The sequence below is a fragment of the Schistocerca americana genome, chromosome 6, assembly GCF_021461395.2.
Source record: "Schistocerca americana isolate TAMUIC-IGC-003095 chromosome 6, iqSchAmer2.1, whole genome shotgun sequence".
In the NCBI taxonomy this organism is placed as follows: Eukaryota; Metazoa; Arthropoda; class Insecta; order Orthoptera; family Acrididae; genus Schistocerca; species Schistocerca americana.
Window position 1 is genome coordinate 339,784,068 of NC_060124.1, and position 26,897 is coordinate 339,810,964.

At 41.0% G+C, this 26,897-nt stretch overlaps 1 protein-coding gene and 1 non-coding gene across 2 annotated transcripts in view; one reads left to right on the forward strand and one right to left on the reverse strand.

Moving 5' to 3' along the window:
• Positions 1 to 12,668: 12,668 nt before the first annotated feature.
• Trnat-ugu lies at positions 12,669 to 12,743 on the reverse strand. Its single transcript has one exon. It is a non-coding gene; the product is annotated as a tRNA-Thr (tRNA).
• A 10,142-nt stretch (positions 12,744 to 22,885) lies between these two features.
• The window catches only part of LOC124619456 (putative inorganic phosphate cotransporter), a 358,088-nt gene continuing 354,076 nt past the window's right edge, over positions 22,886 to 26,897 (forward strand). The window contains exon 1 of the mRNA XM_047145852.1: positions 22,886 to 23,007. Coding sequence (XP_047001808.1) covers positions 22,956 to 23,007 — 52 coding nt within the window. The 5' untranslated portion in view covers positions 22,886 to 22,955. The remainder of the gene's footprint in view (positions 23,008 to 26,897) is intronic.

Sequence of the window (26,897 nt, forward strand, 5' to 3'; positions counted from 1 at the left end):
TAGTCACCTGACCAGAAGTCTTGTTCCTCCTGCCACTGAACTTCACTAATTCCCACTATATCTAACTTTAATCTAACCATTTCCCTTTTTAAATTTTCTAACCTACCTGCCCGATTAAGGGATCTGACATTGCACACTCCGATTCGTAGAACGCCAGTTTTCTTTCTCCTGATAACGATGTCCTCCTGAGTAGTCACCACCCGGAAATCCGAATGGGAAACTATTTTACCTCTGGAATATTTTACCCAAGAGGACGCCATCATCATTTAACCATACAATAAAGCTGCGTGCCCTCGGGAAAAATTACGGCTGTAGTTTCCCCTTGCTTTCAACCATTCGCAGTACCAGCACAAACATACCAACAACGAAATCACAACAAGAATGTCAAGTATGAAACATGGAAATCTATAGACTAAATATTAATGGTTACCACATTCACAGTAGTTACCAACAACTGAAACCAAAATTCCAGAGATAAAACTAATGTCTCACTGTTCCCACTGTCTCACTGTTTCCACTCTTCCCTACCCCATCCAACAATGTCTGAAATATTGCAGGTGTATTTTTTAATCTGAACAGCATTCTTCTGAATTGGTAGTGTCCCCAGGATGCTGAAAACACTGTTTTTGTCAATCCTGCAGTGCAACCTCTATGTTGTGTTAATCATTCTTCAAATACATAGTTGAAAAAAATTTGCATTTCCCTAAATGGCCCAAGGTTTTAGTGATGTTTGCAAAGGGTATGGTTTGTTATGGTTTTCACTTGCAGACGTCTGTAATTCCCACAGAACCTATATTTTCGTGTTCCATCTTTTGTTTTGCACTAGTACTTTCTTCAATTATTCCATCTTTCAGCTGTTGTCAAATAAATTCCTCCAATATTGGTTGTAAGCACCTATTCTGTATAAGCAGCCGGTGGGTACATGTCCCAAGGTACAAACCTGCAGTGACAGCCTGATGAACAGAGACATAATTGTTAAGTAAAAGAGTAAAAACTTAAGTCATCAAATTGCACACTGGCAGCATAAACAAAACAGTAGGCCATGGCAACCACTCTCACTTACACCTGATAGTAAAGAGGTACAGTGGTCAATCAAGATTCAGCTTCAAATCCCACCACCCAGCAAACTGTTTGTGGTAGACCGGTAATTCATTTCCTCTTGTTATGTGGTGCTGTGCAATATGCTTAGCTGGTAGCAGCTCTTTTATCGGAAAAATAAATCCTTAGCTTCCAAAAGTAATTTTTCATCTTTTCCCCACTACTTCCCTCTAGGTGCTTCTTTTTTCCTCATAACACAGTTTCAATGATGTCTGGCAATTGACCATGGCTGACACTCCTTGTGACTCATTCTTCTTCCTCTAGGAAGTCAATATTAGTGATTAACAACCCCTCTGTTAATCCTGTGTCCTCTGTGCTAAAATTATCTATAAAAACAGGTATTTTCTTCTTTTAACTATGCAATTCATCTGATCTAATACTTCATTCTCTTCTATCTTTTCCACCACACACAAAATTCCTACTGGCAAAGTAGACTCAACAATGACCCAAATTGATTTCCCAGAACCCCTTAGGTACACAATCTTGCAGATCAAGTCTTAATGTGATCATTAGCTGTTCTTCTTTCACGACAGGCTCCCCTTGCAACATCCCTACACTGGCAATGGCTTCACCTAACTGAAACATTTTTGCATCAAGTTCCACCCTATGTTGCTGGAGATCGATTATGGCACAAAACTGATATAAGAAATCCAATCCTATAATCATGCTGTAGCCTTCACTCATGTGAGGCACAATCTCTACACATATCCAGAGAAAAGTCTAAGTCCACCTATCCTAATGGTGTGACACGATATCCTCTGCTCCAAACAGTCTGTACCATTGTGGGTCCCATTGCTTATGTTGCAGCAGATCACTAGTGGCTACTGACAGATGCACCCCTGTGTCCAATAATATCCTGCAATCCTTCTTTCCTACTATTCCTCTTATCACACAGTCCACCTCTGTATAAGATTTCATAGCAGCCAATCACTGCAAATGACTGTAGGTATACCTGAAGTTCCCTTTGGCGTTTAACCTTATTCTTTCCCAGTCCTCTACTTCTAAAACTATTATTTCCTCTTATTTTATTCACATCACCCTGAGGCCAGTGACACTGACTCCTTACATGCTCCATTAGTCTACATCTGAAACATTTTATACTAGCTGCAAACACTGTCCATTTACCTTCCATTCCAGTTGGCAAATCAATCTCATAACACTCTATAGCTAACCGCACCGGTCTTAAACTGCACATGCTGAGAAATGGTAATAAAGGTGCTAGCTTTAAAAGAACAGTTACAGAGGCATTCTGAGGAAAAACCTCAGGCTTGGCAAACATGTCTTAACCTCATGAGCACTTTAAATTTTCCAGACAGATCTAACTACTGGTTCCCACACGAATGGTGACACTCTGCCATGGCACACACGAAATGCTCAGCTTTACTTAACATGAGCCACTACGACGTGGCTGGTAGGCACGGCGGATTGCTGATCAACCCAGATGCCATGTGACAACTGGAGTGCCACTACACCAACAAACAAACACACCTCTGATCCGGGCCCAGGGAACATGAACATGTTGTTTCCTGTCAAAGCTACCCTGACAACACACATAAAAAGGGAACAGTAATCTGTGCAAATAAAGCTTCACACAATGGCAAGTGGGTACCAACTGGTTAAATTTAACACTCCTTAAAATTACTAGTATTCAGTATCGATCATATCAGTGCCTGCTGATTCAGTAACACAACATTCGCATATACCACCCTACCTTCCACACAGATCAAGCCATAATTTATTATCTTCACAAAACCTATCACAGGGAATACTCTTAGACTTGCACAAGATATGGCCTAAAACACAAACTGGAATAAGTAACACTGACCAATGGTCATGCGCTGAAACACTGGTAGGTGTGTAAATATAACAGGACCCATTTATGACATTAGAATATCAAGTACTCAAAATAAGAAAAAATGCTTAATGCCACTTAGGTGAGAAGAAGCTACGACTTGCTGGATTCCAGCCATAGTGCTATTACCTCCAATCCACACAGGTGATCTTCAAGGTGGCATAAACCTTAAGTTTGCAGAGTAAGCTGGGAGCATCTTGACCAGGTTGCATCCGACATCTGTCTCTCTTAGCACCACCTGTCGCTACCAATTCTTAAGCGAGCTGGCCAGGCTTGCCACTGACCAACTTAACCCTGTGCCTTTCCTTAAGACTCGTTCCTTGCAGACAGCTGGAGTTCCCAAAAAGCCATGACTTGCCAGAAAGATGCCCCTCAGTCACCTGGCCTCTCCAGGCCCTGTCAAACCAGCAACACACACACTTTGACCAAAGACCTTAGCTTACGACACACGATCAACTCGACATTGGCAACCTGAGCAGTTAGCAGCACCAGAGGTGAGCTAAACCATCAATATGAGAGCTGCCATGACTCAACCTCCCTCCTTAAACTAACGTTTCTCCCCCTCCCTCCATTGAGAAGAGACGGGAGGTTGAGTAACCGGCTTAAAGAGTCTGAGGATCTTATTCTGGCTAAATACTTGACAAGCAAGTTAATTGGCCCCAAAACCTTCACAATGGAATACAGACTGATGAAGCCAAAGAGTGAACTTACCAAGTCTAAAGCCAAACTGAGCTCGCCTGGCATCGTTTCTGATGAAGATCTTATCCCCTACTCTGCCCTGAAACAGACGTCTCCCCTCGTTATAGCACCTGTCAATGAAGGGCCAATTTGATATTGTTCCTAACCTGTTGCCAATTTTCCTTAAAGGTCTCAGGAGTGGTAGATGTGGGCAGAAGATCATTAATCACAAGTTAGACAGTGGGGAGATGACAAGATACCACAACATAAGGGTGGTAGGAGTACCTTTGAAGCTTCATGTTGAGCAGAATTAAACATAAAGTTGAGCCAAGGGAGAGTAGTATCCCATTTACTTAGGAACTTATTATGATATATAATCAAGGCTGACTCAAGGTTATGGTTGACTCTTTTGGCAAAGGTTGCTGGTGGATAATATGGTATGGTAGTGACTTGCTTAATGGGTTTGTGGAAGCAAAATCCTTTAAATTGTTTAGCAACAAGTGCTGGAGCATTATCGCTCACCAGAGCCATATGAGGGTCAAATCAGAAGATGATGTTGGTGAGATGTCTGGCAGTAGTAGTGGCAGTAACTCCATGGCTAAGAACAAGCCACAGAAATTGCAAAAACGTATCAATGATCACAAGGATATCATGGTTTCCTTTCTTAGTACAGGGGAGGGGTCCCACAAAATCAATAAAGATTTTATCGATAGGGTACTGTTTACACTCAGATTGTAACAACCAGCTCACTGCATTTTTATTAGGTGTGCCCCTTCTACAAGAGTCGCACTCGCCAACCAAATGCTGGATATCCCTGGACAGTGATGGTCAGGTGAGGCGAGCTCATATCTTTGCCAAGGTCTTGTACAGCCCTAAATGCTCATCCACCAACAAACTGTGGAAATAATGAAAGATGGAGGAGACTAACTCAAGAGGCAAGCAAATCCTTAATTGTCTGTGTTCTCTCACTTGTTTATACAATATACCATTTTTCAACATAAACCTCAGCACCTCCTTTCCAGATAACAATCACCTCCTAATGGGTCCCCACAATGGGTCCTGTTTCTACATAATTTGAAGGTCAGCAAATAATTGGGGCACTTCATTCAGAACAGTACAAACTAGACCATGGGAGCCACTGGCTCAATCTCCCTCAGTGGTATCTTCCTGCTCAAACATGTGACTGAGGGCATCAGCTACCTGGTTTTCAGAGCCTTTAACATGGTACACTTTAAAATGAAATGCCAAAATCCAGAGAGCCCACCTCGTGACTCTACCCATTTGCCAGGGCCTGGCCAGGACCTAACTTAATGCCTGATTATAAGTCTCTTTATTGAATTCCCTGCCGAACTGGAACATCATCAATCAGACATATATCATACTGGATCATACTAATTATTCCTAGCTTAGTAGACAAAACATCAGGAAACTCCTCCAAACAACATAATAAATGCATAGCCTGCTTTGATTGAAGATGAAGCATGTCAAATTCCCAGTCTCGCAACTTACAGAGTTAGTCTCACTTGAATGGCGACAAGAACACAGGGCTATCTTCTTGCCTTGTGAGAATTTAAAGAAAAATGCATGACTCGAAAAATCAAAGACCACTGTGGTTATAGTTCCTTGAATAAAATCACAACTGAGCAATGGATTAACTGCAATGTCTTTTTTGACCAGGAGAGTAACAGGCCAGAGGAAATTGAAAATGGACAAGCTACCAGGCATCTCCCCAATCAGAGGCAACTCTTGCCCAATGACCACATAACATCTCTGAGGGCAATGGTGCACAGAAGATAATTTACACAAATGGCCAAACTCAAAAAACACTAAAGCACTAAATGCACATTCTACTACACAAAGTTTGGACAACCAAATAAGCAAAACACTATATTTTGAGGCATAATACAATTGATCAGTGTACATAAGTGTGTCTACATTTTCTCTGAATTACAGCATGTCATCCCTTTGTTTTTTATTTCATATATCATTATAAATAAGAAATTAATAATTAACAATTAACTCTGTGCAAGAGACAAAAAGCAAACTGAAACACCAGTTTCTCATTAACAGTGCCACAATCTTTGAATAAGAAACTGCAGCAACTTACAAAATTATCACATACTTTTTAAGAGACCATAACCCAGGGCTCAATTTCAGTCAGAATGCACTGGAACAATGTTCCGGCATCTTCCAGGTAATTTTATTTGCACTCAATGGAACAAGTCAGTACTAGAGATTTGAAATAGTAAATTTTTATTAAGTCACAGTGTAAATATAATTTACTGATGTGCCGGCACCAGTGAACATGACAATGGGTGACCAAAGTGATACAACGGGCAGGGGCATGTGGTGAGGTGTGTGTGTGTGTGTGTGTGTGTGTGTGTGTAATCAAGCTAAGCTTAGCTTCAACCCCAAGTTCGTGATCGGTACATATCGCCTTCTGTTTATAACTCCCAGCAACCTCATGATTCTAGTAGCGTGGTGATGTCTCATGTCAATGCAAAATAAATAATGTATGGAGTGTTTGAACACGAGTGTATGTATAATGTGCTTTAATGAAATCCTGTTTGTTCCATGTTGTAATTTATGCCACAGCTACTGAGCAGCTGCATGTACAGTATACACATGGCTAAAAGTTGGTAGACTTTTGAGATAATGCATAAACATTCTTCCCCTCATGTCCCTTTGCCCATGATCCTCAAATTCTTTTCCTCTTTCCCTGCCCTGTACCCTTTTTAGAACATAGGTTGATACTCAAGTTACAAAAAATTGAAACTTGTGATTTTTATGGCTGGGAGTGAGGAGAGGGGAGGGTGGAAGGTTTGTATGGTTGAAGAGGTGCACTATTGCACTTAAAATTTTAGAAATTAAGCACTACAGTAACTTGTACATACATCTGAGTGTATATTTCCACACAGAGCTTATGTTCCATGCCACAGACCTATCTGTGAGATGACAGTGCCATATCTATGTATTTCTTAAGCCTTACAGAAGCCACTACACAATCAGAATGTAGTGTCACAATATTATTTCAGAAGAAATAGATGTATTAATACTGTGCTTCTCATTTGTTCTTCAACATTGTAAAAGAAGTAATTTTCAAATGTGTCATTATGACTTGATTTCGGCTACCATGTACTCTGTATGTAACTAAATAAATTTGTTTTCATTATAAGATGAATGCCTACCACTTATTTAGAATGGTGCTGTGGCTGCATGGTATGTACCACAAATGTCAATAAATCTTTTAAAGAGAGCGATCTGCCTAAAACACAAAATAATAAAATAGGAAGGCCTGTACTGGCTTTAACTGTTACAAACAACATTTTTCCATAAACTGAATAGAAATGTAATTTTGTCGCAACAAGTCTCATCTTTCTGTCAATACTGTAGTAATAATTCAGGACTCACTGATGTAAGAACATAGCTAAAACAATTTCAATTCCAAGTACATTAGACATCAGAGGTGTAGAGGAGTTAGGTAAGGCAAAGTTCCATGTTCTGGCCCTAAGTGGCCCACTCGAGCCTTACCAACCAGACCATATCATCCTCTGACAATGACACCATTGAATGCAGTGTGTATGTGTATGTGTGTGGGGGGGGGGGGGGGGAGGGGGGGAGGGTCATGTGGTCATCACACTCCTCTCCCTTTTATTGAACTGCAACTAATTGATGGAGTAGCTCCTCAGTTTGCCTCATGAGACTGAATGCACCATTTAACAGCCCCCACCACCCTCTTCAATGGATATATCACAGCCTTCTGGGAGACTGAGTGTAGATTTTTCTCCATGTTTCCCCATGCTTTTATCAGATTATTCAAGAGTCTGTGAATTCAGTCATGGTACTGATGAATAGCACCTGCTACTGGTAGTTTCTTTGTGGTGTCTCAAATTTTTCGTGAGTAACATTTCATTGGTTTCTCTAATACCTATAATTCAAAGAAAAATATCATTAGAGATGCTGCTTTGAAATGGCAACAGCATGTTGCATACTCACTTTACAAAGTATCAAGTTTTTGAAACAGTTTCAGAATACAGCTACATCTTCATCCACATATATAAAGGATTGAGAACTGCATGGCAGGGGGTGCATCTCATTGTAGCAGTTATTGGGACTTTTTCCTGTTCCATTCACATATGGAGAGCAGGAAGAATGACTGTTTAAACGCCTCTTTGTTTGGTGTAATTAATCTTACCCTGCCCTAAAGGAAGTTGTAAAATATTCCTGAAGCCATCATTTAAAGCTCGTTCTTGAAACTTTGTAAGTAGACTTTCTTTGGATATTTTACATCCATTTTCAAGAGTCTGCCAGTTCAGTTCTTTCAACATCTCTGTGACACTCTCTGGTGGCTCAGACGAACCTGTGACCACTCATGCTCCTCTTCTCAGTACACATTCAATACCCCCTGTTAGTCCTATTTGTTAATGGTCCCACACACTTGAGCAATATTTCAAAATGGGTCACACAAGTGATTTGTAAGCTTTGTAGAATGAGGACATTTCCCTAGTATTCTAACAATAAACTGAACTCTGCTACCTGTGTTATCTGAGGCTGAGGCTAGTGGTTGTTCCATTTCACTTCCCTACAAAGTGTTATCCCTAGTTTAGTATTAAAATTATTTTCAAGGTCATTGATATACAATATAAACAGCAATGAATTCATCAAACTTCCCGAAGTTACTTGTATATCTGTTGATGACTCTCCATTGAAGATAACATGCTGTGTACTCCCTACCAAGAAATCCTCAATCTAGTCAGAAATTTTGCTTGACATCCCATACAATTTTACTTTTGTTAATCAGTGTAGTTGTGGTAATGAGTCAAATACTTTTAGGAAATCAAGAAATACTACATCTACCTGACTGCCTAGATAAACGGCTTTTGGGGTATAATATGAGAAAAGTGCAAGTTGGGTTTCCAATGATCTATGTTTTCTAAATCCATGCTGGTTGGCTTGGAGGAAGTCATTCTGTTCAGGATATCTCATTACGTTTATGCCCCATAAAGGTTCTAATATTCTACAACAGCAAATGGACATCAAAGGTATTAAATGGCAGTTTTCTGGGTCACTTCTGCTACCCTTCTTGTTGATGTGTTTGATTTGTGCTTTCTCCCAGCTACAGTTTTTTGTTCAAGGGATCTGCAATACAGTACAGTTAACAGAGGGACTAACTGAACCAGAAATTCGCAGATATGAACTGGCATTACAACATGTCCTCGGTTGTCGCCACCCACCTGGCATTAATTTACTTTGATTTCTTCAGTCTCAGGATTTCTTCTCAGTAACTATTCCTTTCTTCACTCCCTTCAAGTTTTCCACATTTTTTACTTTATGGTTGGCTCTATTTTTCCCAACCCCCATCCCCTAGCACATACAATGCACTTACCTTTCCACTCTTATTAACTCTTACATGATATTCTGTCAGTAATTTTCATCTTGCTAATTCCCCTATCTTCCACCTAAGAGCTCTCAAGTTTTAAAATCTCATCTGGTGCTCTCCACAACAATCAGTCTTTCCTTCCTGCCCCAACTGGTAAGTCTCCTCTGATCTTGGGTTCTGGGTGACTTTTCTGAACTCTCCCAATTTTATAAACCTAGCCATTTCCTTCATCTCTCTTTCTTCCCTTCCAGCCCTTCTGCCAGATGAAGGAGCCTGTACATTTGTTTCAGCTTCTTGTTTTCTTCTGTCACCACTTGGGGAGCAGATTTTTTTATCTATCCAGTTGGATTATATTTTCAAAAACTGATTAGTTTCATTGGTACACATGGTGTAAACGATATTTTCAGATCATTATAGACTATCAAGGTACAAAATTTTCCACCATTCTGCATATGATATATTCAATGTATCCACATATATAAGTTTAATCTAAAATGAAACTATATTAGTTCTTAAGAGCGTCATTTGTGCACATTTTGAACTCTTCTACTGTGTGAAACGCTTTTACTCTATGCCATTTTTGTGTGATGCATTTAAACATACTCAGTGGCATTGTGTGCCTGTACTGGCAACATATTAAATAGGTTTACTCCCATGTATTTGTAGCTATCTTGGTTTTCTTAATTCTAGTGACTGTGATGTCAATCTGCTGTTTCAAGTGTGTGTTATTTTGATGGACGAACTATCATAATTTATGGCTTTGTTGATTTCCTATGATATGTATGAGAAAAATTAGTGTAAAGATAGTGGTTAGCACACTGGACTCACATTCGGGAAGATGACGGTTCAATCCTGCATCCAGCCATCCTGATTTAGGTTTTTCGTGATTTCCCTAAATCTCTCCAGGCAAATGCCGGGATGGTTTCTTTGAAAGGGCACGGCCGGCTTCCTTCTCCGTCCTTCCCGAATTCAATGAGACTGATGACCTCGCAGTTTGGTCTCTTCCCCCAAACAACCCAACAACCCAAGAGTGTGAAGATGAACATAAGTGTTGATATTTTTAATTTTTTTGAAATATGGTCTATGAGGCTCACTACTTGTGACTCTGATTGTCTAATTTTGCTAGATGAGAACTTTTTTTTGCATCATGAAAATACCCTTAACAAAATTGCATATGTCAGGTAGGTATGGAGAAAGTCTTAGAATGCATTGAGCAATAGCTTAACACTAACATAAAACCTTAGTTTACCTGATCAATATATAACACATGCTAACTCAGTACAGATGTAATTAGTCTTACTCTTCCACATTAATTTCAAATCAAGATAGATCCCAAGTAGTTTAACTGAACCATGGTCACTGCATTCATCTTTAATACATAAGCTGAAGAGAATATGTGTAGTTTTTTCCATTGTTTTTGAACTACTTACTGGCTGTTCTGAGACAATCCCTACTTTCATGCTTTAGTGCTACCAAGTCTTCCCCAGCTTTAACAAAAGTGGTGTTATCTGTGCAGGATATGGATTTATGCAACATAATACTGGCTATTTGTTCTTGTATTGTTGGATTCCTCTATCATTTAGGTAGGACCTGATCAGAAATATTTCTGATACACTAAAACCATAGCAGTGGAGCTTTTGTAGCAGAATTCTATGGCTGACAGAGTCAAATACCAACTGAGATCCACAAACACACCATTTACAGATAGTCTTGATTCAGATGACGATAATATAATGAAACAACATTGTCAACTGCTTTTACTGTTGACAAGCTGGATCTCTGGATCTGAAGCCATACTGTGAGTCAGTAAGAATATTTTTTGTTGACAGCTGATGACTAATATGCAATATTCTGCTACTTTCAAAAGGATGGGTGCAACAAAGATTGGGCAGTAATTATCAGAACAAGAATCTCACCTTTTTTTTGTTAAGAGAAGTAATGATTGTTGTTTTTAAGGATGAAGAGAGACAGCTGCTAAGAAATATCCATTTTATAAGTGAATGCAGTGGATGTGCTGTTATGACCACCAATTTTTTAGTACAAAATTGGAGAGATCATAAATGTCTACTGATTTTGAGTGCCTTAATTTTGCTGTTGCAGTTGTAATATTGCATACTTTCACTTCTTTTACCTTTTTACTAAAGAGAGGAGTTACATCTTCAAAATTTTGTAGGGAATTATGGATGTTCTCTTCTTTATGGCCATGTTCAGTTGCAGTAGTGTTATTCATATTGTCAACATTACTGAAGAACGTGTTGCAATCATCTGGTGTGACACTAACATAACAGAAATTATTGTTGCTAATATCTTTACTTCCACCCAATGAGTCTTGGCAATAGTCCAGTCTACTTTACATTTATTTTGGGACTTACTAATAAAACCATAATTCCACTTGCACTTGCTTAATCTGATTTCTGCCTTGTATTTGATATTTAACCTTATGTATTTGCTCTTCCTGCATCACCATTCTTTGATCTGTCATAGTAAATCAATAACAGAGTGATAAGCCTATTTAGATCAGGCATGAACCAGCCTCATATATGCGAGATATCGTTCCTGGCAGTTCTCTTATTTCTTTCCCACTACCCTTGGGCAACAAGTTTTTAATGTAACTGACAGTGTACTGCTGAGTAATGTAAATGCATTCACAGTATGAGTGGCTGCGCGGGATTAGCCGAGCAATCTAAGGCGCTGCAGTCCTGTTCTGTGTGGCTGGTCCCGGCGGAGGATCGAGTTCTCCCTCGGGAATGGGTGTGTGTGTGTTTGTACTTAGGATAATTTAGTTTAAGTAGTGTGTAAGCTTAGGGACTGGTGACCTTAGCAGTTAAGTCCCATAAGATTTCACACCCAGCTGAACCCACAGTATGAGTGCTTTCAATCAGAGTGCCATTCCTGTTTGTCATCTTAAGCTGTGTACTGAACTTATCAATGTTCTCCTCATTCAAAAGCCTAATGTTATTAATGTCACTGGAGTCAGATTCATGGCTTTTAGTTTTTAATTTCAACAAAAGATGTTTAATGTCTGATAAAAAATGTATATTGAACAACTCTATGTCATACTGATTTGTCTCAGCATTATAATTATATTATCAATTCAACATGGGCTGCCTTATTAAGTTTTCATTAACACATTGCAGGTCATGTGACCTTTGCATGTTGAGTAGATTAAGTTGTTTGGGTGACCTTAGTCTTATGCCAGTATTTATGTCACCAAAAACTCAAGTTCTGTATTTAGGTCATTCCTGGGAGTGCACAATCAGTTATAACAATCTGGTGTGTAGTTTTTTTGTCATCGGTCTTCTCACCGGTTTTATGTGGCCCACCATGAATTTCTCTCCAGTGCTAACCTCTTCATCTCATAGTAGCACTTGCAACCTATGTCCTCAATTATCTGCTGGATGCATTCCAATGTCTGTGTACCTTCATAGTTTTTGCCCTCTACAGCTTCCCCTAGTATCATGGAATTCATTCCCTGATGAATTTACAGATGTCCTATCATGCTTATATGGATATGGATATGGTGTCTGCTCTTTCAGACATCCGAAATAACAGACACCATTGATGACCTGCAGCCGTCTAGAATGAAATTAGAATTATGTATTAATACCTTCAGCTGCTGATGGGCTTTGATATATATCAATGGGGACAGGTGAAAATGTGTGCCCTGACCGGGACTCGAACCCGGGATCTCCTGCTTACATGGCAGACGCTCTATCCATCTGAGCAATCGAGGGCACAGAGGATGGTGTGACTGCAGGGACTATCTTGAGCATGCCTCCTGCGAGACCCACATTCTCACCTTATATGTCCACACACTACATTCGTAGTGTCCCTACCAAACACACTCATTACTTGTGGAAGACATTCTCACCAAGTCCTGTAAGAGTTTGGGTAATATGTGTGCATCCGCACAGAAGAGGAAGATCATGGCCGGTATTGCCAGAACTATATACTTATATCCATATAGTGTCTGTTCTTTCGGACATGTCTGAAAGAACAGACACCATTGATGACCTGCAGCCATCTATAACAAAATTAGAATTATATATTACTACCTTCAGCTGCTGATGGGCGTTGACATATATCAATGGGGACAGGTGAAAATGTGTGCCCCGACCGGGACTCAAACCTGGGATTTCTTGCTTACATGGCAGATGCTCTATCCATCTGAGCCATCGAGGGCACAGAGGGTAGTGCGACTGCAGGGACTATCTCACGCACACCTCCCGCAAGCACCACATTCTCACCTTATATATCCACACACTACATTTGTAGTGTCCCTACCCAACACACTCATTACTAGTGGAAGACATTCTTACCAAGTCCCGTAAGAGTTCGGGTAATATGTGCTCATCTGCACAGAAGAGGAAGGTCATGGCTGGTACTGCCAGAACTATATGCTTAAATGGGTATGGTGTCTGTTCTTTCGGACATGATATATATCAGCGCCTGTCAGCAGCTGAAGGTATTAATATAAAATTCTCATTTCGTTCTAGACAGCTGCAGGTCATCAATGGTGTCTGTTCTTTCGGACATGTCTGAAAGAACAGACACCCTCCTCCGGCAGAGACATCATGTACACTACGCTCGCATTCAAAAATAACTGACAGTGGTTCAGAAATCAACTTAGAAAGTGTTCAAAAATGTTAAAAAACCAACAGGGTTGCCTTTCAAAATCATATGAATAATCGATAGGCCAAGGTGCGCTGTATGCTAGGCGCTCTGTGAGATGAGGTTTTTTACATCAAGAATCTGAATTTGGCGACATCTAAAATTGCTGCCCCGGGCAGATACCCCATCTCAGACACACTCTGCTGCAATTTGTGCTTCATTCCAAGATACCATTCCACCAGGACACCTAGTTAGGATGGAAGAGGAAAGACTACTACGAGTAGCATTATCAGGATGTTGGAAGATAGAAGGGGCCGAGAAAGGCCACAGAGGAGATGGAAGAGTGATGTCAACAGTGATATGGAAGAGATGGCTCTAAGAGAAAGAGAATGGACCACAAATGCTATGAACAGAAACGATTGGTGGAGAAATGTGAAGAATGCATATGATTTTCCAGAGCAAAGTGACAATTAAGAGAATATACAGTATTAGAGTTCCTGTTCACATACAGCATCGTCAGCATCTTGAAGGATACAAACTCACCCTTTTAAAACAGCACACTGGTCGCTTTGGAGACCATAGATGATGTAGAATTGGTACCAGGCCATCACGCAACCCTCCACTGCTGTCAGAAGTTATGGCAGTGAAATTGTGTTTATATGCTGGCTGGTTGTAAGTAATCGTCACTGTAAGATGTAGAGACCTGACAGAAAGGGGTTTTTGGATATGCGCTTGGCCACCCCATGAATGAAGTAACTCGATTTGTTGGTGTATTGACATAGACTGTCCAACATGTTTACAAGAAATGGTGTTACACTCATGGCCATTCCACAAAGATTAAAAACAGTGTTCATAAAAACATCCTAAGTGAATGGGAACGGAGATGCATGTCACACTTTGCCAATGACAATTGGCATAATAAATTGAAGATGGTAGTGTACCAGAATGCTACTAAAATTGCTAATTGCTAGATATTTTACATTAGCAATAGGCCTATTTTAGCATTATCACCATCTTCCGGCTATCTGCGATTCCATGCCGCATCGTGGCACTGTTGCTGTCTTATAATCTTACTGTCGCATAGGTCGTTTCCAACTGCAGCCAAGTTTTTAAATCTTTATCTTTTCGTTGTCGATCGTATACAATGCGATAAAAGACCTAGCTTACATCTGGGAATAACGGCAATTCGTAGAGATTAAGATATATAATCAAAAACTTCCGAACGCGCGGTTTAAGGCTCCATGTCACGGACTGTGCGGCCCCTCCCGCCGGAAGTTCGAGTCCTCCCTCGGGCATGGGTGTGTGTGTTGTTCTTAGCATAGGTTAGTCCAGGGCCCGATGACTTTGGTAGTTTGATCCCTTAGGAATTCACACACATTTTTAAAAAACTTGGCTGCAGTTGGAAACGATCTGTGCGACAGTAAGATTATAAGACGACAACAGTACCACGATGCAATAGGAAATTGCAGATAGCCTGAAGACGGCGATAATTGCGAAACAGGCCTATTGCTAATGTAAAACATCTTAAAGTTAACAATTATAGCAGCATTCTTGTACATTACCGTCTTCAATTTACTATGTCATTACAAGACATCTACAACGTTGCGGGCTCAAGAGGAAATAAAATGACAATTTGATTCAAATCCGAGAGTAATTGCTGCTGCCAGTGAATGGATGTCCGTTTTTACCAGTTTCCGAGCAAAAACTGCAAAGAGAACTGCATGCAATTGACGCTTGAAGTCAGGTAACTATCAAAATGCCATAGCCACAGGGGAGCATAAAGCTGCATGTCTTCAATGGGCCAAACGACACAGAAATTGGATAGTAGGTTTGTAGGATGGTCCGACGAATCACAATTTTACCTCTTTTCATGTGATGCAAGGCACGCACTAACGGCGCAACTGCAGTCTGTAAATGGTGTTCACTGACGGAAAAAAATCACAGCAACAAAATAATTAATGAAGAATAATGAAATTTCGGGAATATGTTTATCAGCCGGTCGCTGTGGCGGAGCGGTTCTAGGCTCTTCAGTCCGGAACCGCGCGACTGCTACGGTCGCAGATTCGAATCCTGCCACGGGCATGGATGTGTGTGATGTCCTTAGGTTAGTTAGGTGGCCGAGCGGTTCTAGGCGCTTCAGTCCGGAACCGCACGACTGCTACGGTCGTAGGTTCGAATCCTGCCTCGGGCATGGATGTGTGTGATGTCCTTAGGTTAGTTCAAGTTTTAAGGGACTGATGACCTCAGATGTTAAGTCCCATAGTGCTCAGAGCCATCTGAATCATTTTTTTTGCTTACGTTTATCTAGGTAAGTTTTTTAAGCAATTAACATTGAAAGATCACTGTTTGAAGTAAGAGTGAGCTAAGCCATTGAAAATTTGAAATACTGGTACATTAATAACCGGTGCTGAATGCAAGCATGTAAACGTGAATGCATTCTGCTGTACAGGTGTCAGATGTCAGTTTATGGGATGGGGTTTCATGCCTGCTGCACTCACTCGGTCAATACTGGGGTTGTTAATGTTGTTTGTGGATGATCCTGGAGTCGTCATCTGCTGATGTCCCATATGTGCTCAACTGTAGACATATCTGGTGATCGAGCCCGCCAAGGCAACATGTCGAAATTCGTAGAGCGTGTTGGGGTACAGCAGCGGTTTGTGGGCGAGCGTTATCCTGTTGGAAAACCCCCTAGAATGCTGTTCATGAATGGCAGTACAACAGGTCGAATCACCAGACTGACGTACAAACTTTCAGTGAGGATGCATGGGATAACCACGAGAGTGCTCCTACTGCCATATGAAATTGCACCCCAGACGATGAATCCTGGTGTAGATGTAGGGTGTCTAGCAGACTGGTTGGTTGCAGGCCCTCAGCTGGCCTCTTTCCAACCAACACACGGCCATCACTGGCACCGAGGAAGAACCACCTTTCATTAGCAAATACAACAAACCTCCACCCTGCCCTCCAACGAGCTCTCGCTCGACACTACTGAAGTCGCAAACGGCGGCAGTTTGGGTTCGGTGGGATGCACGCTATAGAGTATCTGGCTCGGAGCTGTCCTTAAAGTAACCGATTTGTAGCAGTTCATTGTGTCACTGTGGTACCAACTGGTGCTCAAAATGCTGTTGCAAATGCAGTACGACCCGCCAGAGCCATACGCCGATCACGATGGTGTTACCTCTCCGTAGTGCCTTCTGACCGTCTTCTTTCGACAGTGCATTCTTGTGACCACCACTGTCAGCAATCATGTACAGTGGCTACATTCATGCCGAGAAGGAACATCCAGCTTCTCGTAACTCTATTATACGACCTTGTTTAAACTCAATGAGGTGTTGATAATGGCGTCTTTGTCACCTTAAAGGCATTCTTGACTACGATCAACTCACGACTTCCAATCTCAAAGGTGACTGATCTATGTGACTGGCGCGACATTGGAGCAGATATCATATTTCAAATGTAGAAACATGCCTACGAACATTTGTTTATGTCGCACAACTTCTTCTCACAATTGTAATTTTATTCCGTCAGGGTAGTTCAGAAAGGAGGTTGTTCTATGGTACTTTCGGGGTGTTTCTCGTACCAATATTTTGGCCCACTCATTCATGTTACTTGAACACGAACCAAGATGTTAATTTTAGTAATCTTGGTGGTCACCTTTACATCTTCACTATGAGAACTGCCATATTCACATGGATGCACGCATACCATCTGAAGAGGTAGGGAGAGGCCAGGGAGTGGTAAGGAGCTGGGCCAAAATTAAATCATTCATTCTGACAAAGATTTTATTATAATCAGTTCTAAACACAACAAAGGAATTAAGAAAACTGATAAGATGGTAGCTTTAAACATAAAATGATGAAAGACTTTGTTCAGAATCATTGGTCTGAACGTTCAAGTTATTTTCTTTACAAAGCGAAACTTTGGCACTCTATTTTGAAGTAAGTTAAGTTTTAAGAAAGTAAATTAAAGGGGGGGGGGCGGTGATCTTGGAAACCAAATCCACAGTTCTGAAGATCCGGCAATGAAATTCTGCACCATGCTTTACATTAAATTAACATATTTAAAATTAACTTCCATGGATTGTATATGTACTTAAGTCTTTGACGGAATTTAAAAATTTATTTAAAAATGTAATTTATGTATATTTTTTCAGGAACTGTTCAAGAAATTTCTACAAAATTTTCTGTGTTTACTTTCTTTGCAAGCACTTTGTCCCGTATCTCACCTTACACTCAGGTTTTGAAAATTTGCTCTAGAGACTACATTTATTGGGTTTATAGAAATAAGTGTACAATGTTTCATAATTGTAGCCTTCGTAGATTCTGAGAAAAAGGTATATAAATTTTAAGAGAGATAATTTACAGAAAATGCAGTTTGAAGTTCACCATAACGTTTTCTTCTAATGTCACCTCTTCAGAAGGCCCCACTTCTGTACTCAGTGCCCTCGTTCCCTTTAAGGCTTCTCTTCTGGTTTCTTGTGTTCTGCCTTCTTTCCTTTACCAGGTCCTCAACTGACTTTGCAGCTGCAAAGAGGCACTGTAAATCTATTTTTCTTAATACATCTTGAGTGAAATTTCGTATCTTAAAGCCCAGTCTCTCTAATACCTCCGTCCTACCTTCGTTGTCATCATTAAATGCAAGAAGTATATCATAAGTTGCTATTCTGACAATTGTAGCAGATGAAATGTGATTTGAGGGCTTCGTTTCCATATGAGTGAATTTACAGGCTCATTTGGATTCTGGGTTTGCCTTCAATACACTTTTTTAGAAGTTCAGTATCAGCCAGAAACCTGAAAGTGGGCTTGACAACATACAGGATACAATTTGGAAGACTCTCTTTGTGAATGTAATGTGTGGAATCGTCGTTCACCGAGCTAGTATTGAAGAGTCGATTCAAAAAGAGGGTGCGGCTGGAAGCTTGCGTCATGTATTTAATTATTTTTCAGACACTTTGGATGTAATTTCATCACTGAAACTTATTATCCGTAAGTTCTTCTAATAAATAAAATATAAATTGAAATTGACATTTTTGGTCAATTTCAAGAATGTCCGTCCCTTCCATTTTTTAAAAAAAAAAGACTTAATCTGGCCAACCACAGAGTGGAAAAGTAATGAACCACCAGTACAACCTGAAATTCAATTAAAACTTAAATTTGGTTCTATAAAGTCAGTCTTAGTTAACTGTGTATTTACTCAAAATGTCTAGATTTTACAATTTTTGATAAAAGCCTGAAGTAACAAAATCCAAGAATGTGCCCGTTCCTTTGGACGTGCATGTTCCGTTCGCAATTCTACTTTTGTCCGCTCATAACAAGCATACTGCCTAGCCACATCGTACTGTTTCAAAAGCTGCTATAATATATCACAAAATACAAACAAAACAGTCAAGATTAACTTACATAGTTGAGCAGCGACTGTAGTCGTTATGAAATACGTAAAACCGTTACTGTTTACGGTGTATATAAATGATCTAATAGAAAGCGTCGGAAGCTCTTTAAGACTATACGCAGATGACGCGGTTGCCTGTAACAAAGTGGCAGCGCCAGAAGACAGTGTTGATTCTCAGAATGACCCGCAGAGGATTGATGAATGGTGCAAGCTCTGGCAGTTGACCCTGAACGTTAATAAATGTAACGTATTGCGCATACATTGGAAAAGAAATCCACTACTATACAGCTACACTATTGATGACAAATTGCCGGAAACAGTAATCATCGTAAAATATCTAGGAGTACTATCAAGCTTATTGACAGCTTGGGGTTATCAGGTTCGGTGAAAAGTGCAGTGGAGTATCTGAGACCAGTCTTTAAAAATAACTCCAGTAAAATGGAAATGACACTCACGTCTCCCAAAGAATTAGCATCCATCATAAAATCCTTAAAATCTAAGTATTCCAGTGGGTATGATAACATATCGACAAAATTATTCAAAGAGTGCTCATGAGAGTTGAGTTCTAGCTTAAGTTATTTGCATAATCATTCTCTTATCAGCGGAACATTTCCAGACTGGCTAAAATATGCTGAAGTTAAGGGGATAAAGAGATACCATCAAACTATCGACCAGTTTTATTTTTGCTGGCTTTCTCAAAAATATTTGAAAAGGGTGCATTCAAGCATCTCCTTATATAATATATTGTCCGAGTCACAGTTTGGATTTCTTATGGGTTCTGACATAGAGAAAACTATTTACACTTACAACGAGAATGTACTTAATTCATCAGATAATAAATTAGACGCTACTGGCATTTTATATGACCTGTCAAAGCCTTTCACTGTGTGAACCACGGCATTCTCTTAAGTAAATTAGAATATTATGGTGTCACCAGCAATGCTGCAAAATGGTTTGAGTCTTCTCTATCTAACAGGAAACAAAGGGTGTTGTTGCAAAATACGTGGGCAGTAAGCAGTCAGTCTTCATCAGAATGGGAATTAATTACATGCGGTGTTCCTCAAGGTTCCATCTTGGGTCCATTGCTTTTTCTTGTGTACATTTATGACCTCTCATCTGTTATAATTCCAGATTTTACGTCTGTTGTGCTTGCAGATGATACAAACATTGCAATAAGTAGCAAGTCAAGCACAGATTTAGAAACAGCTGCTAATCAAATTTTCACTGACATTAATAAGTGGTTTAAAGGTAATTCGCAGTCATTAAACTTTGAGAAGACCGACTATATGCAATTCAGAACCTGTAAGAGGTTTCCTTCCAGCATGAGTATAACATATGAAGACATGCAGATCGAAGACGTTGACAGTGTTAAATTTCTGGGGTTACAACTTGATAATAAATTCAGTCGGTAAGGGCATACCACAGAACTGCTTAAGCGCCTAAACAAGTCTGTATTTACCGTGAGAATTATGTCAGACGCAGCAGATATAAATATTAAAAAACTTGCATACTTTGGTTACTTTCATTCTATTATATCATATGGGATTATATTCTGGGGCAACTCATCAAACTGAGCAAAAGTTTTTGGGGTGCAAAAGCGTGTGATAAGAATCATTTGTGGTGAAAATTCAAGAACATCTTGTAGAAACCCATTCAACGAGCTTTGTATTCTATCTCTATTTCCATCCAATAGCTCAGTACATAGTATCAATACTAGGAATAAGAACAATCTGCATAAAGACCTAAAATCACTTACCTTGGTCCAAAAAGGGGTCCAATACTCAGGAAAACACGTTTTCAATTAATTGCCAGTAACTGTCAAAAACTTGGTTTCAGATGAAGCACAGTTTAAACAGAGTTTGAAAGACTTTTTGATAGGCAACGCCTTCTACTCCATGGTTGACTACGATAACAGAGACTGTTAAGCCAGCTTAAGTAAAAATATCTGTTAGATTTCAGTTTTGACAGCACTTGGTCACAGCACTCAAGATTAGGAATTTTCTGTATGATAAATTTATTAATAGTGTACAACAGTGTTTCATTCTGACAGTGTGTTAATTCTGTAGATATTAGCTGTTCCAGTTTATTGCATTGTATTATCCTATTTCGACAATCTCCTAACAAAAGATCAGGGTAGTAAGTATTATATTCAAATGTTTTATGTTTTTGTGTTATAGTTTCTGACCTGTTCCACACCCACGAGAATCATCTCATTATTTGGGTCTACGGAATGAAAACTGAATTTAATGTAATCTAATCCAGAGCGACCTTAAATGGAATGACCACATGACCCAGCCAAACAGTAGGAAAAACAGATGCTAGACGGAGAGTCATTTATTTATTTATTCTTTGCCCATGGACTCCAGCTGAAAATCCAGCTGAGAGTATTGGGTGTGTCATACAGTAGGCTATTAACATCAAACTTGATTTCATTATATATAAATGAAACAAATAATTAAACAGAAATAGTCTATAAGCATACAAAGGTATTACATGTTTCACATTATATATACACACAAATCCAAACAAGATACAGAAATTATAATTTTTAAAGGTACATTTCAGTTATGATATAACATATTTAAACACCATCTTAATATTCACTCAAACTGTATATACATTTCTCCGTGAGATATAATTTCAAATGATTTTTAAAACATTTTAGGTCTGTTTCTTTTTTAATGATTTTGGGAGTTTATTAAAAAACCTTTTGCCTGGTTCTTCAGGGGCAGTCATAGACAGTTTTAGATTTCTGTTTATCATGTAGTAATTTTCATGTCCTCTTGTACCGTGTTTGTGTACATCTTTATTTAGGAGGTGTTTATCGCTTGACCTTACCGCCATTATGCTTTGGTATATGTACAGTGAATATACTGTCATAATATTATAGTGTACAAAAGCTTGCCTATAGGTCTGTCTTGGTGGTATTTTTGCAATGCATCTCACTGCCTGTTTCTGAATTGTGAATATTCTTTTTTAAGTAGCCAGCTTGTGCACTTCCTCATACATGAACTGAATAAGACAAATGTGGGAAGACAAGTCCATAATACATTGATCTGAGGACTTTATCATCCACAGTCTTAGTTCTTTTATGCATGATGAAGATCTGTTTGTTTACCTTTTTACACAGTGCATCTATGTACTCCTGACATGCCAGATGTTTGTCTATTATAGTTCTTAGAAAGTTTGTACTTGTTACTTCTTTAATAGTCTTTCCAAGTATATTAAGATTTATATTATAATTTTCACTATGTTTGGTCTGAAATACTACATTCATTGTTTTAGACTGATTCATAAACAGGTTGTTTTGTGTTAAGAAATAGAAGTATCTTAAGGAAATGCAACGCATCCGCAAATGCAAGGCTTACAATGCACTTGTTCGACCGCTTCTTGAGTGTTGTTCATCAATATGGTATCCTTACCGGTAGGACTGAGAGAAGAGACAGAGAATATCCAATAAAGAGCGGTGCGTTTAGTCGACGCGAGAGCATTACCGGTATGCTCAATAAAGTCCACTGAAGACGGTACAAGAGAGGAGTTGTGCATCACGAAGAGGTTTACTATCGAAATTTCGGGATACATCTCGCGTAATGACCACGACGAGAAAATTCGAGAAACTAGAGCTAATACGGAGGTCTATTGACTGTTGTTCTTTCCACGCGCAGTTCCCGAGTGGAACAGGGCAGGGGAGATCAGTTAGTGGTACCAGAAGTACCCTCGACCACACACCGTTAGGTGGCTTGCGGAGCATGATGCAGTCGTAGATGCAGCTGGAATATGTGAGACGCGCAGAGCGGACAGATGGCTTCGGCGCGCTGCAGTTGGTGCACCCATCAAACCGCCGGGCACCGGGCGCTAGCAGGCGTCCGTCAGTGTGGGTTGCGGCGCGCTGGCGGCGCGACGTAGCACAGTGTGTGTGTGTGAGCAGCAGGCAGCGTGCGCGGCGCCATGGCTGACGAGAAGACGGCGCTGCTCGAGGGGGCACCCCGGCTGACCACAGGTAGGCCGCACGCACCCGAGCCCACGCGTCTCGGCCATACACTCCCCCACACCCACGCCCGACATATAACATCTGGCTACAGGTGCGAACACGTCTGTAATTGTTGCGATTATTATTAAAAGTTTTCCAAATTCTGAACACCGTTACACTCATACCATGTAACAAGCTCACGTCTCATTTTTGCGTTTACTGAACAGCGCGAGCGCCATTGGTAAATTCTTAGAAGTTCTGACGTCATACTTTACGTAAATGACATCGGGGATGTTTTTGTTTGTAGTGTGTTTTTCGTTGGGTCTAGTGAACAACGCGAGTCATCAATGTATTTTTATGTCTGACGTCATGTTATGGAATTGGCGTCAGCTATGTTTTTGTCTATGTGTGTAAGTTGTAATGTCGTTCGTGTTCTGTAACATCATGCGTGTTAGGTTGTTACATCGTTTAATTACCGTGTTGTACACTAGACCTACGTAGATCTACTGCAGACGGCGAGAGTAATGATCACCTTACTGCCGTTCTCCTTTGCGCTTTTCATTTAGCCATACTACAGTGCCTGCGTTGTTCAGAATTACGATGTAATGTTCCTTCCGTCATGCATGGATGTCCGAAGGAACAGGCACAGCCGCGACCGCAGCCGTTACGAAATGCCGGCCGTCGTGGCCGAACGGTTCTAGGCGCTTCAGTCCGGAACCGCGTTACTGCTACGGTCGCAGGTGCGAATCCTGCCTCGGGCATGGATGTCTGTGACGTCCTTAGTTAGGTTTAAGTAGTTCTAAGTCCAGGGGACTGATGACCTCAGATGTTAAGTCACATAGTGCTTACAGCCATTTTTGAACCGTTACGCAGTTGCGGATGTGGACAACCACCAGCTCTGTATTGGAATCACGTCAATGGTTGCCCATATTCGCAACTGAGAATATATTTAATGTATTTCGTAACGGCTGTAATCGCCGAAGTGCCAGTTCCTTCGGACATGCATGCATAACGGAAGGAACATTGCATCGTAATTTCTGAACAACACAGGCACTGCAATATCATATTTATTCACCGATACAGGGCAACCGACTTCCCATTAAAATATCTCCCCTGTACAGGAACATACGTAATGAATGTACGACTGCAGGTTGTAGACACATGGTTGTTGACATGTGGAAATTTGTGTCTGGCTGTGGAGCGTCCTTGGATAGCGTAACCATAAGGCGACCGCTCGCGATGAACGGAGAATATGGGTTAGAGTCCAGATCTGGCACGAATTTTCGTTGTCGTTATTCCATTATACAGCCGATGGTTGTCCATACTAGCAACTGCCCGCATCTCGTGGTCGTGCGGTAGCGTTCTCGCTTCCCCTGCCCGGGTTCCCGGGTTCGATTCCCGGCGGGGTCAGGGATTTTCTCTGCCTCGTGATAGCTGGGTGTTGTGTGATGTCCTTAGGTTAGTTAGGTTTAAGTAGTTCTAAGTTCTAGGGGACTGATGACCATAGATGTTAATTCCCATAGTGCTCAGAGCCATTTGAACCATACTCGCAACTGTGAGTATATTCCATGTATTTTTGAAGTTTCGTTGTCGTTATTCCATTATACAGCCGATGGTTGTCCATATTCGCAACCGTGAGTATATTCCATGTAATTTTTTTTTTTTTTTTTTTAGCGGCCGTTGTGACAGACGAATCTGTAGCGTAACCTCAGGTCAAGGTTAGATTGGCGAAGACACAGAAATCTGTCAGGGTGAATAACATTTTTTCAAAATTAAAAAAAGGTGGTTACAGAATGATCTATAGCGTAGGTCAAGGTCTACGTTCGATCGCAAGGTAACGTTTTACTCGGGAGGCGGTGAATGTTCAAAAATGTTCAAATGTGTGTGAAATCTTATGGGACTTAACTGCTAAGGTCATCAGTCCCTAAGCTTATCACTACTTAACCTAAATTATCCTAAGAACAAACACACACATATCCATGCCCGAGGGAGGAGTCGAACCTCCACAGGCGGTGAATGATGCCAGTCTTTTTTCTATTTATGGCGGGATTCCATGGTTACAAATGCATCCCCGGAATAAACTACTATTTTTCCACTGTGATCTGATCTGTTCAAAGTGTTAACGATAAGAACATCCCTATCCAAAACCCGCTATTACCGTGGACATCCCGTTAGTTTTCGTTTTTCTCATGTTTCCGTGTTGTTAGTGACGTCAGCCATTTGGATTCTTGATGCTCGTATCTCCACCACGTTAAAGACGTCGTCGATCTCTCGGCATGGTATCGCGTTAGCTACTAATTCCGTTTCAGTTGCAGATGTTAATCGTGTGTTTTGTGTATTATATATGGTTTAGTTCTCGTGCGCGATGGCCTCGATACTGTTGTCTACTAGACCTAGTTTACTAGACCGGTACAAATCTAGTGGAGATTGGGGGTCCACTGATGACGGCGCTTTGCATGACGGCGGATAATTCCTAATATCGTGTCGGACCCACATTTTCCCGGTGTACTGCAGCAACTAAGCCAACGGCCTTGCCGCAGTGGTAACACCGGTTGCCGTCAGATCACGGAAGTTAAGCGTTGTCGGGCTGGGCTAGCACTTGGATGGGTGACCGTCCGGTCTGCCGGGCGCTATTGGCAAGCGGGATGCACTCAGCCCTTGTGAGGCAAACTGAGGAGCTACTTGATTGATTCCGGTCTCGGAAACTGACATACGGCCGGGAGGGCGGTGTGCTGATCACATGCCCATCCATATCCGCATTCAGTGACGCCTATAGGCTGAGGATGACATGGCGGCCGGTCGGTACCGTTGGGTCTTCTGGCCTGTTCGGAAGGAGTTTAGTTTTTTTTTTTTTTTTTTTTTTTAATTGCAGCAACTCGACGTGAGTGGACTCAACAAGTCGTTGGAAGTCCCCTGCAGGAATACTGAGCCACGTTGCCTCTATAGCCGACCACAACTGCGAAAGTGACGCCGGTACAGGATTTTGTGTACGAATTGAACTCTCGATTATGTCCCATAAATGTCCTAAGGAATTCATGTCGGGCGATCTGAGTGGCCAAACCATTAGCTCGAATTGTGTAGAATGTTATTTAAACCAGTCGCGAGCAATTGTGGCGCGGTGACACGACGCATTGTCATCCATAAAGACGCATTGTCATCCATAAAAATTCCATATTTGTTTGGGAACATGAACACCTGCAAATGGCCTCCAGGTAGTCGAACGTAACTATTTACAGTCAATGATCGGTTCCACTGGAGCAGAGGACCCAGTGCATTCCATGTAAACACAGTCGGCTCCATTATGCAGCCACCACCAGCCTGCACAGTGCCTTGTTGGCAACTTGGGTCCATGGTTTCATGACGTCTGCGCCACATTCGAACCCTACCATCAGCTCTTGCCAACTGAAATCGAGACTCATCTGACCAGGCCACGGGTTTCCAGTCGTCTAGGGTCCAATAGATACGGTCACGAGCCCAGGAAAGCCGCCTTAGGCAACGTCGTGTTGTTAGCAAAGGCACTCGCACTGGTCGTCTGCTGACATAGCCCATTAACACCAAATTTCGGCGCATTGTTCTGACGGATACATTCTTCGTACGTCCTACATTGATTTCTGTAGTTGTTTCGCGCAATGTTGCTTGTGTGTTGGCACTGACAAGTCCACGCAAACGCCTTTACTCTCTGTCGTTAAGTGAAGGCCATCGGCCACTGCGTTGTCCATCGTGGAGGTAATGTCTGAAATTTCGTATTCTCGGCCCCTCTTGACGCTGTAGATCTTGGAATATTAAGTTCGCTAACGATTTTCGAAATGGAATGGTTCATGCGTCTAGCTTCAACTGCTACTCCGCGATCAAAGGCCGTTAATTCCCACGTGCGGCCATAGTCACTTCGTTTTTTCATATGAATCGTCTGAGAAAAAATT